Source organism: Pygoscelis adeliae, unplaced genomic scaffold (genome assembly GCF_000699105.1).
Source record: "Pygoscelis adeliae isolate BGI_AS28 unplaced genomic scaffold, ASM69910v1 Scaffold186, whole genome shotgun sequence".
Classification (NCBI taxonomy): Eukaryota; Metazoa; Chordata; class Aves; order Sphenisciformes; family Spheniscidae; genus Pygoscelis; species Pygoscelis adeliae.
This window is the reverse complement of record NW_008825071.1, coordinates 5986818-6002534: the sequence shown is the minus strand read 5'-3', so window position 1 is coordinate 6002534 and position 15717 is coordinate 5986818. Positions and strand designations below refer to the sequence as shown.

Genomic DNA, 15717 nt, shown 5'->3' with positions numbered 1-15717 from the left:
GCAGCTATAAACCTGGGGTGGAGGTGGGCGGGGGGGGGCAGCTGCTCAGGGACTCGCTGGGCATTGGTCCGTTGGTAGTGAGCAAGTGTTTTCATTCTCATTACTTGTCTTTCTTGGGTTTTATTTTCCTCTCTTTGTTATTTTTTTCCTCTTTTCCTTACAATTTTTAAAAATTATTATTATTTCTTTTAAACTATTAAACTGTTTATCTCAACCCACGAGTTTCTTCCTCACTTTTACCCTTCCAGTTCTTCCCCCATCCCACTGCAGGGGGGAGTGAGTGAGCAGCTGCGTGGTGCTTAGTTGCTGGCCGGGGTTAAGCCATGACAGAATGTTTATTTTAAAAAGTACTAGGACAGGTTGAGTATTACAAAGTTAATGAAATAGTGCATTATATCAGGATTCTACAGTTAGAAATAGGTTGTCCAGCTTTTAAAAGGGGAGAAAATTCTTGTGCGTGGCTCTTCACTGAAGGGCTTTTGAAATGAAGCTTGTGTGATTTCTCTAGTCCTGCTGCCTGAGAACTCCTGGAAAGCAGAAAATTCAAGCTAGATGTAGAGAAGCACATCCTTTCTGCATTAACAAGAGTCGCTAATAGCTGAGCAGGAGGTGGCACAAAGAAAACAATGGTTTCATTTTCAGCTGCCTGAAAACTTTGAGAAGTAACAAGGTTCAAAGGAAGTTTTACTCCAGCACCTCCAGGGCTTCAGTGGCTCGTATAGGAACCTAGACTGGAAACAGAGCGCTTTGTAAAATGCTCTGTAGAAAGTGCTTTACGGTGGTGAAGTTGGTTATAATCTGAATAGTGAATGCAGTCTTGCTTGTTTATCTGGGACTTCACATTTCATGAAGGAAAGTGGGAAACAGCTGTTCTTCAAAATGTTTTATTTGCCCTTATGAAAATAAGGGGGTTTTAGGGAACAAGCTGTAAGATTAGAAATCATGCTCTCTAGTCTTGTCTGGTGTTTGAGGTTTTGTAGGTTTTACTGTTGGCAAGGAATATGTCTGAGGAAAAAAAAATTTTGAACGAAAACTGAAGGATTCGGTAGTAGACCTTTAGGTGTTATGCTGTGTGCAGCACGGTAATTGTTACATGGCACAATGTAACAATTGTTCTTCTCATCAAGCACCTATAAGGCTCCAAAATAGTCATCTCTGTGTAGCAGTTGTGCATGATGTGGTGGTTAAAAGCTTTTACTACTTTAATGGCTGCAGAAATTATGTAAGCATGTATAAAATGTTTGTTACATCCTTAAAAGCAATTGAACACATATGGTCTGCCTGCATCTCTATTTCACATTTGCGTTTGTAGGTTACCTTCAGCAGATAATGACTGGCCTTGTTTCATTGTGCTTTCTCTGTATGAAACTTAATGCCTTAAAAATTAAACTAGTCAGTAGAAGTGACTGCTCTACCTGGGGCTTGCCAGTCTCTTCAGGCCTCTTTTTCTGTAGGCTTCTGTGATCTGAAATAGACTTTGCAAACTACTGCATTAGGAACCTCTTTGCATGTTTTCTAGGAGATATTTTTGTTTAGAGCTTATGTGATTTAATTTTGCTACCAGGTCTTAAGACTGAGAACTAGAGCTGAAAGAGGAATTTGCAGTTTTGCTATTGGAAGATTCAGGTTGTTTTTTTTAATTTCTGTTGAAAATTGAACATTTTATGGAGCTGTGTCATCTTGATAGCGTAAAAGAAGAAAATCTAGATGAAGAATTTTTGATTTCATATTTCATCTTGTCAGAATCTTTAGTTTCAAACTTCTACCATTTTGAATCAGTTCATTAATATAAAATATTTTGTCTAGTTAGTGTACTGTTTAGCATTCTCATACGCTGTTTTACCTTACTGAAATAGAATAGTTTGACCTGAAATTTTTTTAAATACTTTTTTTTTCATGGAAAAGGTCAAAATACTGTTTTTTTGTATCACTCTGGAATAAAAACAAATTTCAGTGTTGGTACTTCACATGGCACAGCAATCCCTTTTCCCAACAGTTCTTGTGGGAACATGATAAAAGTGCACTTTTTCTTGCCAGTTTAGGTTTCTGAATTATTCCGTTGTAATCATAATGGCCTCATTTGCTAAGGAAATAACATACTTCATGGGTAGCATGTGACAGATGAACTTAATTAATGCTTGAAGATTCAGTTTGGATTAGAAACTAGAAGCCCGAATGCTTAGCTGAAATGTATCCAAATGGCAGTGTTGGAACTGCTGAGAATTGAAAACAGGTCTCCAATTCTCCTATGAGGTTTACTTACTTTTTTGTCAAGTGAGAGGTGATCTGAGCTCAGTCTCTTATGATGTAATTTAACTTATGATTTAGCACTGTATTTCTTCGACAGGTTGCTTGCTTTCTATAAATTGTAGTCTTCCCTGCCAGGCAGCTAAATCTAAATTTCATGGTTTTCTTTTTTTTTTCCTAAGGTGTACAAGATTTGTATATGCTATGCAGAAATTTTATCCAATGATGCTGAGATGAAGTTGCATAATACCAGCTTTACTCCTGACAGGCATTGTCATTCAGTATAAATACTGTTTATGGCATACTTCTCCTAATTATACCATAGGTAAAATTCATGCACCAGTTTAATTTAAACAGGCTTGGAAAATGTACATAGACAGGTTTCATGTAGAAACTTTTCCTTTGAGCTCATGCAGTGTCTTTGCTTGTCCTAATACACTTGACATATTATGCGGCAAGCTTCTTAACAAACTTCTTAAAGGTGCCACATTGGTAAAAGAGAGGAGCAGACTGGCCATTTCGAAGGCACTGTATCCTCAGGGCTCCCTGTCCCACCTGCAGTATAGACAGGGTGCTTCCTGAAACATGAACCAGCCTGTCGCACTGGCTCGAGAGGGACAGAAAGGCTTATTTGCCTCTGAAACAGGGAGAGAACCAGATCACACCTTTGTTTTTATACTCGCCATTGCCCTGCTTGCTCAAATTCTGCAACAGCATATCAGGTCATCTGTTCAGTAAGCCCCATGCATGGAGAGCTTTCAAATGGTGCTGTGTGGGCTCCCCGCCGGAGAGCCCTGCTGTTAAAGCTCAGTGTCCCATTTGTGGCTTCAGCTCTACAGGCAAAATGGCACTTTGGCTGCCAGATTATTCCGGCACTGTCACCCCAGATGATCCAGCTACAACAGAAGTAGTGCAGCTTTGCAGATATAATTGTGAATAAGCCAGGCATTTTTTTATGGCCTAATGTTGCCAACCACATATCATGCCCCTGACTAACATTGTTTGTATTCTGCACTGAAGACTTGGCGTTAGCAGGACTGTAATAGCTGATGGGTTGCTGTTAGGTTATTAGCCTCTGGTAACTTGTTTGTGGCAAAGTATTTGGTAGTTCTCCTGAAATCTTATGACTGCCTTTCAAACTGGCACCACCTCATGTATTAATATATGGCTTTTGTAGTTTTACATCTGTGATCTCCGTGTAAATTACATCTAGTGGTAAAAATATAAGTAATTTGTTAGTAGACACAACAGAAATATGAAAAATGCCTTAAATTTACTATGGAGTGGGAGGTCATAAGAATGTGTGTGTGGGCTACTACTACAGAGAAACTTAAGTCTGTTTACCTTTGTCTAAATAATTGAGCTGCTTCCTAGCTCTGGAGACAGATGGGCACAAGATCATGACGTAACATCAGGATGAGACTTGCGTGAGTCTCATCATGTCCCTCCATGCCCAGTTACCATTGGAGGGACACCCAGAAGTGCAGGCAGAGGAGCAAGCATTGGTTCTCTTGAAACATCTCTGGCCTGGATGATTGGAGGACCAGAACTGGGGAATAAGGTTGAGTGTGCTTACTGTGCAGCCTAGGGGGAAAGCTGTGAGATTAATGATAATATTTCAAAAAAAGAGAAAGCAGCAATGCTGTGACGCTTTTTGTATACTACTGCACTGTAGTGGTTGAGGAACCTCAGAAGCTGCCTTGAGAATGCCATGCTTTCACACGCATGCACACACACAGTAAGTCGTATGGTGCCTACAGGAAAAGCTCAGTGAAAAGTAAATGGCTTCATTTGCATAATCCTTGGCATGCTCTTTACCTTCATAGCTTCCCCTTTCTTTTTCTTTTTCCTTGTGGTTGTAACTACTATTTCACTGTTGAAGAAATACCTACAAGAGTGCTCCTGTAGTTACTTGAATACTGTTACGTTTCACAGAGGATGATAGTCATACAAAACATAATGAATTTAGTGTATACTTCCTTTTTCAGCATTCCTGAGTAGGGCTATAGGCACAGTTGCCCGACACTTGTTATAGTTTTCCCATCTCTAGGGGTATAAAAAAAAATGGGTAAAAAGTTGCGATCTCTGACAGTATACTTGGTCTTAAGTGTTTGATGTTATTTAAAAAGTGAAAGTAGAATACCTATGTTATCATCAATAGCGATACAATATATAAAGGCTGCTATATTGGAATAGAACTGTCAAAATACATGTTTCCTTGAAACTGCTGTGGGTTTTTTCCATTCTAAGTAAACACTTCCCTGACACAGTTTATGTTGCTATTCCTGGCTCTACTGGTATAGACAAGGTGCTGAGCGCTGGTTTGTTTATCACAGTGTCACACAGTCGTTCCCCTGTCGCTGGTGGAGTTGCATTGAGAGTAACAATAGCTGGAAATGTTAAGGGGAAAAATACTGCAGCAGACACAGCTGGTTAGTGCTGACATCTCATCTGCTTTGCTATGCACCCTCTTCCAAAATTTGTTAGACACTGGTGATTTAGATACTGCATCTGTTTTGCCATTGTTAAAATATTTGTTCTGGAATCAGACTAAATAATGCAGGAAAAATTAGAGTGTTTTCTGAGCGTGAAATGTAACCTACTGTAATGTAATTATGGAGACTGAAGTCAGGAGACTAGGAAGCAAAATAATGAAAGAAGGCTGGGTATTTTATATTTGGATTATTAAGTTTGTATTTGAATTAACATGATCTTTAATATGAACTTTAAAAATTCTTTCCTGTTTTTGAGGTCTGTTACTCTCTGTATCGTCATTAATAGTTATGGGTCTGATGCCCATGAAACACATGGGGAGCTGTGCTTGGGTTCTAAACAGATACGTTTGTGAAGGAAAATGTATTAGAAGTAAACAGGGATGACCTGTACAGTGTGGTTCAGTTTTCTCATAGCCTTGCTTAAATATTCTAGACCTGACTTCAACATCAGTGTGATATTTACAGTGATCACTTGTCCTGGGATGCTTCAACCACAAAGAAAGCAGTAGGATTTTAGTCTTGGATTAATCGTAGCGAGACAGGGAATTAAAACTTAAATTGTAAAGGGAAAAAAAATTGGCAGTGCTTTTTTTCCTGTCTGTCCACGTGGGTTTTTTGTTTGTTTTCTTCTTTTTTTAAGAATAGTCCTGAGGATTTTACATATTCTTTTCCTCATTTCTTCATTGTATGTTAAATTCTAGTCTAAATTTTCTGATAAATGGAGAGGTTGTGAAAATAGTGTCAAAAGAGTTATGTGAATAAAAGGTTAAGAAACTGACAAAGAATTGACTTGAGTCAGGTGTGAAAAATAAGCACTGTGTAACAGTAGCAACCATTCCGCATTTGGAGCTATAAAAGCTTTTCACAAAGAATCACAGAAAGGTTGAGGTTGGCAGGGACCTCTGGAGGTCATCTGGTCCCACCAACCCCTCTGCTCAAGCAGGGCCACTTAGAGCTGGTTGCCCTGAACCATGTCCATGTGTTTTTTGAATGTCTCCAAGGAGGGAGACTCCACCACCTCTCTGGGCAACCTGTGCCAGTGCTCGGTCACCCTCACAGTGCAAAAGTATTCCTGATGTTCAGAGGGAACCTCCTGTGTTTCAGTTTGTGCCGTTGCCTCTGGTCCTGTCACCGGGCACCACTGGAAAGAGCCTGGCTCCGTCTTCTTTACACCCTCCCTTCAGGTATTTATATACATTAACGAGATTCCCCTGAGCCTTCTCTTCTCCAGGCTGAACAGCCCCAGCTCTCTCAGCCTTTCTTCATAGAAGAGATGTTCCAGTCCCTTAATCATCTTCATGGCTCTTTGTTGGACTCTTACTTCTTAACTCCTTCATGTTTAAAGATATGATACCTACTCTTCAGTTCAGCTGTCAAAGTTCATGTTATGCCTGTGTTGTGTTTTCCTGGCACTCCAGGCTGAAGGGCAAGTTCTTCTGAGAGAGGAGGTCATATAAAAATTGAATTGTCTTTGGAAGAAGCACACCCATAGATCCAAGTTTGTAGGTGGGCTGCAGAAGATGTTTTTCAGTTAGTGTTGCTGTATTCAGAGATGATGGAAGATAGTATGTGATCTTTGTCCCTCATGTTTTTTTTTGGAAGGAGAAACACTTCTAACAAGTGCCCAGAAGGAGCAAGAACAGTAATCCTCAGAAAGTCTTTCTGACACAGCTTTTAAGATTCAAGAACTAAAAATAATGCAAGCCCATAAAAGCTGCCATCTGACAGATGGTTTCATACTGGTTTTGGATAATCTTTCATCCTGAGCCTGACGAGTTGGGCCTGAGATAGAGCTGCTGGCCAAAGGATGATTTCGAATTGTTGCAGGCTGTTTTAGTAGCATGGATCCCTTTTAATATTCATCGAAGTTCTGTGCCTAAAGTACTTGCAGCCTTTGGAGGCCTGCCCTTCAGGTTTTGTTAAAACTGCAAGGTCCAGGTACAGTTTTCATACAAGTGGTAGGAATGCTTAGGTAATTCTGAGAGAGTCTGTGCACAGTGGGATGGATTGAAAGACTTAATAGTTGTTCCTTGTGTCTAATTTAAATGTCATGGATTATATCCTGCTCATATATCATATTTGTATCTCATACAGCAATGACCTGGAATATTTAGCTTCTTGAGATGTAGTAGTTCAGTATTACATCCTTTTGAGTTTTCAGCTACTTAACTGTTTGAAGAGTGTCTTTATTAGGCATGCTAATAAAGTTTGTTTCCTTTTTTGCACTAGGAAAAATTCTCACCTTTGCTGTATGCTGTAGAATAGTTGTCACAGTTTAGGCTATTAAAACAAGATTGGCTTTTTGTATTTGAGTTTGTAAACAGTTCCATTTCTAAACGAGAACACACCGTATCAATACATTACTGCTTGCCATCACTCTGCTATGTACAGATTTAGGAGTTGATAAAACATCTTTTATTTACCCCGACCTGAATAATTCAATACATTGCTGTTATTCAGAAAAATAATCTGGAAAAAGGTGCTTGTACAAAGACTGTTCTAGCAGATAAATAAGCAGATAAGCACTACAGTAATGTTTAGTGATTCCTTTTCTTTTTTTTTTTTTTTGTAGAGTTTGGGACAAAGTTATTAGTGGGTCCTGCAAGATTCTTGTTTTTGTTGCTGTGGAGATATTATTAACCTTTAAAATTAAGATAATAGCACTGAATACTGCAGAAAAGATCACACAGTTTTTGGAAAATGTAAGTACTCTATTGTGCTTTGTATTACCTTTTATGGTTTATAAAAATGTGTTTCAGCCTTTGAAGTCATTTGCCTGTTGCAAACATACCATAAGATACTACTACATTACTTACTGAGAGTAGTGTAGTAGTACCAAGGTGAAAAGAGAATGCATGGGGATGAGAAGAATGTTTTTTTCTATCAGGAGGTAAGGCTTTCATAGAATGAAATGATTTTCAGGCTTTGGGGAATGTGTTATCTATGTTTGTACAGATTTGACAATATTCCTTGTGATACTAAAGGGTTTTTCTGTGAAAGTAAGTGCAGGTGAGGTGAGGTTAATTTTTCCGGAAGATCCTTACGGGGTTGGTTTCTGGCACCTTTTTTGCTCTTTGCCCGAGTGTGAATCTATAGACTCAAGGTATGTTTTCTGTTGATGTAAGGATGGGATTATGAACCTGACCCTGAACTTTCCTTCTGTGAATAGTAACGAGCATCGCAGCAGGGTTGTAGGATCCCAGTGTAACTGAGGTTAGTTAGATTAGGTACATTTGTGGTCATGGATGGCCAGTATAAGTTCTGCCTGATGTCAGGTGAGGGTTGTGTGAAGTGTGAGATGCCTGGGTGGTCATCTTGCCGTTTTGTAAATAAAAGCTTTTTGTCTAAAATCTGGAGGTAATACGGTGCGTGTAGGACTTGAGGGATGGTGGGATGGTAGGGCAGGAAGATGGGATTCTAGTTGCGTTTTCTTTTTTATAAAGAGTTAAAATCTGACCTGGAAATTTAAATCTTTATTTTAAACAAAACAGTCCAAATAAAGTACTCTGACAAAGCATCTTGCCCCGATCTTTTGTAGATTCCTCAAGATAACACTGACGCTATTGTCAGCAAAGCTGTTGATCTGTGGCGCACACACTGTGGGACTCCAGCACACTCAGTCTGAGAACTTTCTTCGCTTATGACAGCTTGGGGAAAAAAAAAAGACCTTTGAAAAGACATTTTACCACTCTCCCCCATCCTAGTGTGATGTTCTTCATTACCTCTTCTATGTAAAGATGCTATTAAAGCAGCTAATAGCATAGTGATCAATATGTAAATATTTTTCAATAAATACAGATGGAATGAAGATACCTCGTGGTGGTGTGATCATGTCCAGAGTGTTTCTTGGCCAGCCAGCTACAGTATTCTGATTGCACAGTGTGCTTTCTGGCTTTTGGAGAAGTAAATCTAACTCTTGAAGCAAGGTAAATAGACTTACTTGTTATTTAAAAATGCTTTTGCATGCCAGCTTATACTTGATATAACTAGTTACTACTTAGAGGTGTTTTTGAGGTGAATTTACTAAATGTTAGTCTGCTGGAACTCTGGTGAACAAGCATGCCTTTGCTAGAAATGTAAATGTACTCTGTTAATACTGTAAATTTTCAGGTAAATGTTCTGGAAGAGGCATCACAAGTTTGAGGTAGAGGACATCACAACGACTGGGGTGACACGCTTTTCTGAAGAGTCTTAAAATACTTTCTTTTCATCTGTCAGCCAGCTCTCTATGGCTGTACCTCCTTCTTTGTTCTTTGTGGAAGATGCTCTAGAAGGGTGGTTCTGTCTCATCCTAAAATGTAACTTTGGGCAGGTACGGAGAAAATCAGTGGGACGAGTCAATATAATTCAGAATTACAGGCCAGTAATAAACAATGCCTCTGCTGAATGCTTGCTCAAAGTTGTTGTAATTTGGTTCTTGTTTGGTTTAGATTTCAAAATAAATTCAGTACAGAAATGTAACTAATGATATAAGTAAAAGTAGAGTGATAAGCCATAGATAGAGATTTGCTGGAGAACTAATCTTTTTCTTGTAAAAGTGTAAAATTATATTTCTACATCTTGCATAGACCAGGGAATTGTATATAAAAAGGTGTTGCTTGGCTGTTACTCGACTCAAATTGATGCTTAGTGTGCCAAGTATGCTCATTGCACTTGAAAGAGCGCGTTTAGCTTGCACTCAGTGTAGTGCAGACTTGAAATGCTTTAGAAGCTTAACTTCTGTTTTAAACTAGGTCAGCTTTATCTTCCAACACATTAGCTGGGGAAGCATGGAGCTCAGTTCAGGTTATACCTAAAAACCTTGATAGATTATCTGTGCTGGATTCTGAGGTGCTGCCGTTAGTGTTCCTGAAATGCCTGAGTTTACCTAGTTCAGAAAAAGCTTGTTTGTGTCTGCTTTGAAAGCCGTTGCTGTCTCTGCATTGTAGTGTAATCCATCGAGTTCACTTCAGGTAGGAGCTTGTTTTCCTAGTGTAGGCATGAGAGCTGGGTAACGTGGATAGGAAAGAGCATATACATTCCGTGAGTAACAGCACTGCATTCCGTAACATGCAACGCACAAGTTTTTCAAATAATGACCATGGGTACAGCCTGAGAGATTACCCATTTGAACATTTTTCCCTCAGGCTGCACAGCTTGTTCACAAACCCCCCAAAGTTACGTATGCATTATTCAGGCCTTTACATGGCAGATTACTTAGTCATTAAAAAAACTAGGACTGATGACACTGAAGGTGTTTAGCAGTTTCGGTCCTGAAAGGGAATCAGTAAGTCATAGTCTGAGAAGAGAGATGCACTGAATCAGGATTTGAAGTGCCAGTTAGTGTTATTGCTTCCAGACTTGCCAGTGAGGGTTCCTCCAATCGCTATTTGACTGAAGGCTCCAAACTTTTTTTGTTGTTTAGTTTTTAATTTTAAAAAGCCTTTCTCCATCAATAGGCAGGCTCTGGAGCTGCACAGACAAGAGACAGTTATCTACTTTCACAGAATCACAGAAGGGCTGAGGTTGGCAGGGACCTCTGGAGGTCATCTGGTTCAACCAACACCCCTGCTCAAGCAGGGTCGCCTACAGCCGCTTGCCCAGGACCGTGTCCAGACGGCTTTTGAATGTCTCCAAGGAGGGAGACTCCACCACCTCTCTGGGCAACCTGTGCCAGTGCTCGGTCACCCTCACAGCAAAAACCACATGAGCAACAGTAGTTTTACTTAAACGTTTCCGTGTATGTGGGGATGGATCCTCAAACGCTGCTCCGCTTTAATGTCAGCTGAAGTTTGTGTGCAGCTTTGTTCGGTTTCATGTACAAAGAAAGAACAAGAGTGTTTCTTTAACAGAGTGCATTATTTATTCTGGGCTACGCTGAAGGAGGGGAGTTCTCTAGAGAACAGATAGTGGTTTAACTCCATGCTGCTTTCACTGATCTGGTAAGAGACATTTGTGTCTTAATGGAGCTATTTCCAACCTTTCACTGTGGGTTTATGAAGGACAGAGTTTATGCAGAAAACTTACTGAATTCCCAAAAGACTGAAAGTATGCATCTGGCTAACAAGCTCAGTTAATTTTTGGTGATGTCTGCTCAGTTGAATGTAATGCTTTAGCTCAGAGACCTGCTTCCCAAGAGAGCAGGAGAACAGCAAAATGTGAGCTTTCGCTGTCCTCAGCGTGTGATGAGCCAGGTGTGACTGGGGCAAGATACCTTTAGAGTCCCAACCTAGAGCCGAGTCCACCATTTGGGAAGCCTTGGTCTGTGCCTCCAGCAATTGTAATCAGCCGGGAGTTTGGCATATGTGGCTAACAGTTGCTCCTTGACCTCTTGAACTAAAACACTGCAAATAGTTTAGTGTCCAGCTGGCACTTTTAGTGGGCAGTCAGAGTTTGGTCATTTATCTACTATCGACTACTAGTTCCTTACACAGGTTGTTTTGAAGTTGCACGTAGTTGAGCCTCCTACTGAAATCCCTGGCTAAGTAATGCGGGGAAGGGGTTACCTTCGCTATTTGTTTTCTGTTACCTCTATGTCATTGTAGGAGGAGTGTGGTGTAACAAGTCATCTGATGGTCGTTTTCTTCTGAAACGCTTGAAAATGAGCTATTTTGTCTTCATTTACATTATTTCTCCTTGACTAGCAGAGTACGTAACCGCTTGCTGCATGCTTTTTTGTTCATATAGAACTAGCTGCTGCATATGTTCAGGTGTTTTTGGTTTTTGGTTTTTTTTTTTCCCCTCTTCTGTTTTTCCCGTAGACAATAGAAACAACACTGAAGCATTCACTTCGGGGAGAGTAAAGCTTCCCCCCTCAAGCCTCCCACTGCCAAATATCTTCATGGGCTTTACAAACAAGAAGAATAAGCTTAATTTGGTCCAGTTCTCCCCTCAAGCAGTACTTTCTCTCTAGAGAGGTTTAGAGCAATGCCACATGTCTCTGCTCTCCCGTGTTGCACGTACCAGTTCTCTTCCAGCTGATGTCCAAATGTGATGGAAACTCCAGATAAGAAAAGTAATGGCAGATGTCAGAGGATGATGCTTGAAAAATGATGAGTGATTTGAACTCTAGTAATGGGCTGGAGAGTATGGAAAGAAAAGCAGGAGAGTATGGAGGCAAAAATGGCTGAAATACAGTAATTCAGAGGTTGATAAAATAACAGTGATACAGAGCAGGTTTCTGTGGATAGGAGGTCAACTTTCATCGCCCTGTGGGACACATGGGACAACTTTAGTTGAAGACGTCTTTCTGAACACCAGAGCTCCTAACCACACGGCACAAATCTACTGAAAAGCCAAGCTTTCGTTCATTCTGCCACTCAGGGAAGAATTTTGTAGGCAATTTGTAGGCAACGCTTGCCAGCGTGGGCATAGGGTGGTGCTGCACCATCTGCATCTCGCCCTGACAGCTGCTTAACAGATGCTGGTGATGTCCATGGACACGCCAGAAACTTGTTGGCTCACACTGCTGAGGAGTAGGGCGGCCGCTTTGTCCCACGCAGACCAGCTCGGCTGTGCGACCGGGGCACGGCCGCACTGTTGTTTCAGGCTGAGTTGCCTGGAAGCCTTGTTCCAAGGCGCAAGAGGGAGGAGAGGGAGTAAGGGAGATCATGTCAGAGGAATCTCACCCCATACCTGCGCTGAGGGCACTGAGCTCTTGGCCAGGCACTGCCCAGCAGCAGAGCGTGTTTGTGCATGCGTGGCTGTGTGTCTGCGTGCGCAGGTGCGTGCATGCGCGCTGCTCAGCGGGTGCTCTGCTGGGCTTGTGTCTGGCAGCGTGGGGCTTCCAATGCCTTTGCGGGATTTGCTCAGTGGGCTCAGCATGTTTCCCCTCTTCCCCCTTTTTTGCCATTATTTTGGACTGAAGATCAGCTCTCGGGCATGTGTGCACATGGACACGTGTATAGATTTAGCATTTACATTCTGAACTGGTTGCTGAAGAGATATGTTTGTCTCCTACCTCTCGGGGTTAATGTATCCATGTATGTAAAACTTAGATGCTTATCAAATAGATGTTAAAATATAAATTGTTGTATCTTACATCCCATTAACAGGGAATGTTGCAAGAGAGTGACTGCAAGGTGCACCTGGCTGTCGGTTATTCCTGTGGGCCTACTCGCCTAAGTTTTTTCTGAAGCGGTTTGAAGCAGCTGGTAAAGGTAGCACAAATGCTATTGTTGAGCTGGTCACCAGGGGCTGCCTGTTTGATGGAGAATTGATTCCCCCCCCTCGCCCGGCCCTCCTCTTTGTTTCCTGCCTAAAGATGGCATTAGATTGCAATTTGGTTGCTAGTAATTACATGGACTTTACTGAAGATAGACGTCTCTTTCCTTAGACCATTTTTATGGAACGCTTCAGTTAAAACATAAACCAAACACTATACAGTGCTGCTATGGAAGCTGTAGCTAGTTGTGGGGGAAGGGGGTCTTTAGTCAAAAACTAGGATTTTTTTTTTTGTTTACTTCATTTATTTATCCAAACCTCACTGGATAGCTACCAACTTGTTGGCTGCCAGAATGGAAATATATACAAACACACACAAACAAGGATTGTAAGGAGGTCAGTGAAAACTTACCCAAATGGAAACAAACAAAAAAGCCCAGCACCAGAGTTTTGGTCATGTTGTGTCTCCATATCAGCAATGGAAAGGAGCGGAATTTGGTCAGTTAAAGTATATGGACCTTTCATTTTTGTGTAATTGGAAGCCTCTGTGTGCTTCAGGGGAGGGGAGCTGCTCCCACCTGCCAGTTATAGTGAGGATGCTGGGTGCCAATTGTTTCTTTGGGGTCAGAATTTTTGCACCGCCAATTATGAAAACTAAACAGCCTAAGCGGAGCCGTTGCCTTCTGTACTTTCTGCAGAAGGCTAGTGAGACTGTTTGAAGGTACATGCTTTCTCTCGTGAAGAAGGTTTTCCTTCCCCTTTTCACTACACAGGCTGCAGTTTGTCACAACCTGAAACGCTGTGCAACCACTGAAGCTACTCGGGGCGGGGGGGGGAGATGAAAAGGTGATAGGAAAGTAGCTGGATGTGCAGGTATGGCTCCTCTGCTGAACAGCAATCGCACCTGCTGGTACTACTCGGTGGCAGCTTCTCTAACCATGAGGTGGTGTATATTGGACAAAGGCTTGTGAACAGGGAAGGGAGAGCAGAGTTGGCAAATGCTGCACGTGGACTCTGGCAGCAGCGCTCGACAGTGTACCCTGTACTGGCAACGTTGTGCTGAGAGGTGGGTTTTGCTTGTGTTTCTCTGCGGTCTGTCTAGTGCAGACTGTTGGTTTTGTTCTTGATGAGCCTGGTGTTGGGTACCATTTTAGCAGCTGAGGAACCAGTCATCTTCCTTTGCGCACCTTCACTGAACCAGACGGCGCTAGTGGCTCAGCCGATACAACGTCCCATCCATCTGCTCTGGTAAGTCTTGCTCTTCTGCTTCGCTCCCCGCTGAGGTGCGGGCACGCCGCGGGCGCGCGCTCTGTCACTGCATCTGCCAGGCTGCAGTGCTGAGCCTGGCTGGCAGCAGGGGGGCTGGTATCCTCGACTGCATCCGTTTGTTACACTATCGGTCACTGGGACAGAGGGTGATAAAATACACAGGCACAGGAATGCTTTTTTTTTTAAATGAATTTTTTTAAGAAACTGCGTACATCAGAGACAAACAATAATTTAAATACCATGCAGTTTCAGTATGTACAAAAACTAGGACATAGAGATCCAGTTTAATTTTCTTCTAGTTATTTACATCGTTTTCATACAGCCATAATCTGTTAAATTACAATACTGGAAGAGCACATGATTGACAGCCACCACACTCACTCCTATACAAAGACAAACTATATACATACACTTGGATATCAACTGGAAAATGCGACTGGTGCAGGAGTAACTGGGACACATGGGAATGCAGGTAATGTGCCCGTCACCTCCTCTTTGTGTACAGAAGTTGTTCCAAGCTTGAGCAGACTGAACACCCGGGAAAAATCATTTGTCCCCTTTTTCTTTCCTGATTTTTTTTATTAGCCTAGTCATCTCCCATGGCTATTTATACAAAGTGATTTTATTTGCAGGCACGTTAAGGAGCCCCCGTTCACGTGTAACTATGGGCTTCCACCTTGCCCATTTTTTTTGAGAGTGCAAGCTTTCACTAGGCATGTTGGAAGTGCTCCCCCTCTGTTGGTTTATAGTGTTTCCACTGTACAGACGGCACTGTAGAAGTAACGCAGGGTGAGTTTGGTGACTAGTTGCAGTGATGACGAAGTGCTGTGGTTACATGTAAGTATTGGGCTGAAATATATTTGTGTAATGGGCTCACTAAATAGTTTCAGTTAACGTAAAATAGTTAGAAGTCTATTATATTCTCCCCCCCTCCTTCCTTCTCTTCTGGTAAGTGCGCACTAGGAATTCTCTAGACACAAAAGCTGACCTAAGCCCCATCCCAGCAAACCTGCAGCCTGGAACTTCTTCAGCTTGCAAGTACCTAACCAGCGGGGCGTAGGGTGGGGAAAGGCCACAGCGCTGACCTTCCCTGTTAGTCGTAAATACATCGCCAGGTCCCTAGAGCCCGCTGCTGGCGAGGCTGTGGGTGGGAGGGCGATGCCACCATCGTGTGTCCTCACCGTCACATTTTTTTCAAACAATCAAAACGTTTGTCTAGACGCTTTGGACTTGCTTTTCCAATCCTCGCCGCCTCCACAGCCCTCCCTGTTTTCCACCTCATCTTTCCTTAGGCTGTAGAACAGATGTCACATAGAACAGATGTCACAATACTTGCACGTTTTAAGTATGAATAGCCCATCAGGATTCAGTAGATTATAACCAAAATGTTTTTCTTCCTTGACTCTAGAATATTATCTCCGTTATAAGCCCTGGGGATGGATGATTGGAGTAGCCATTTTTGTTCTGCGTTAATTTTTCCATTCTCTAAACCTGATGTAATTTCTTTATTACTGCTATTAATCTCCTCCTAATATGAATGAGGATGACTGGTGTTAACTGCGGT

At 41.8% G+C, this 15717-nt stretch overlaps 1 protein-coding gene across 2 annotated transcripts in view; it reads left to right on the top strand.

Annotated features, from left to right (window-relative positions):
* The window catches only part of TBC1D7 (TBC1 domain family, member 7), a 19449-nt gene extending 10899 nt beyond the window's left edge, over window positions 1-8550 (top strand). For both annotated transcript variants that reach the window (XM_009326477.1, XM_009326478.1), the window contains 2 exons: window positions 7315-7444; window positions 8281-8550. In XM_009326477.1, coding sequence (XP_009324752.1) covers window positions 7315-7444; window positions 8281-8367 — 217 coding nt within the window. In that variant the 3' untranslated portion in view covers window positions 8368-8550. The remainder of the gene's footprint in view (window positions 1-7314; window positions 7445-8280) is intronic.
* Window positions 8551-15717: the final 7167 nt, after the last annotated feature.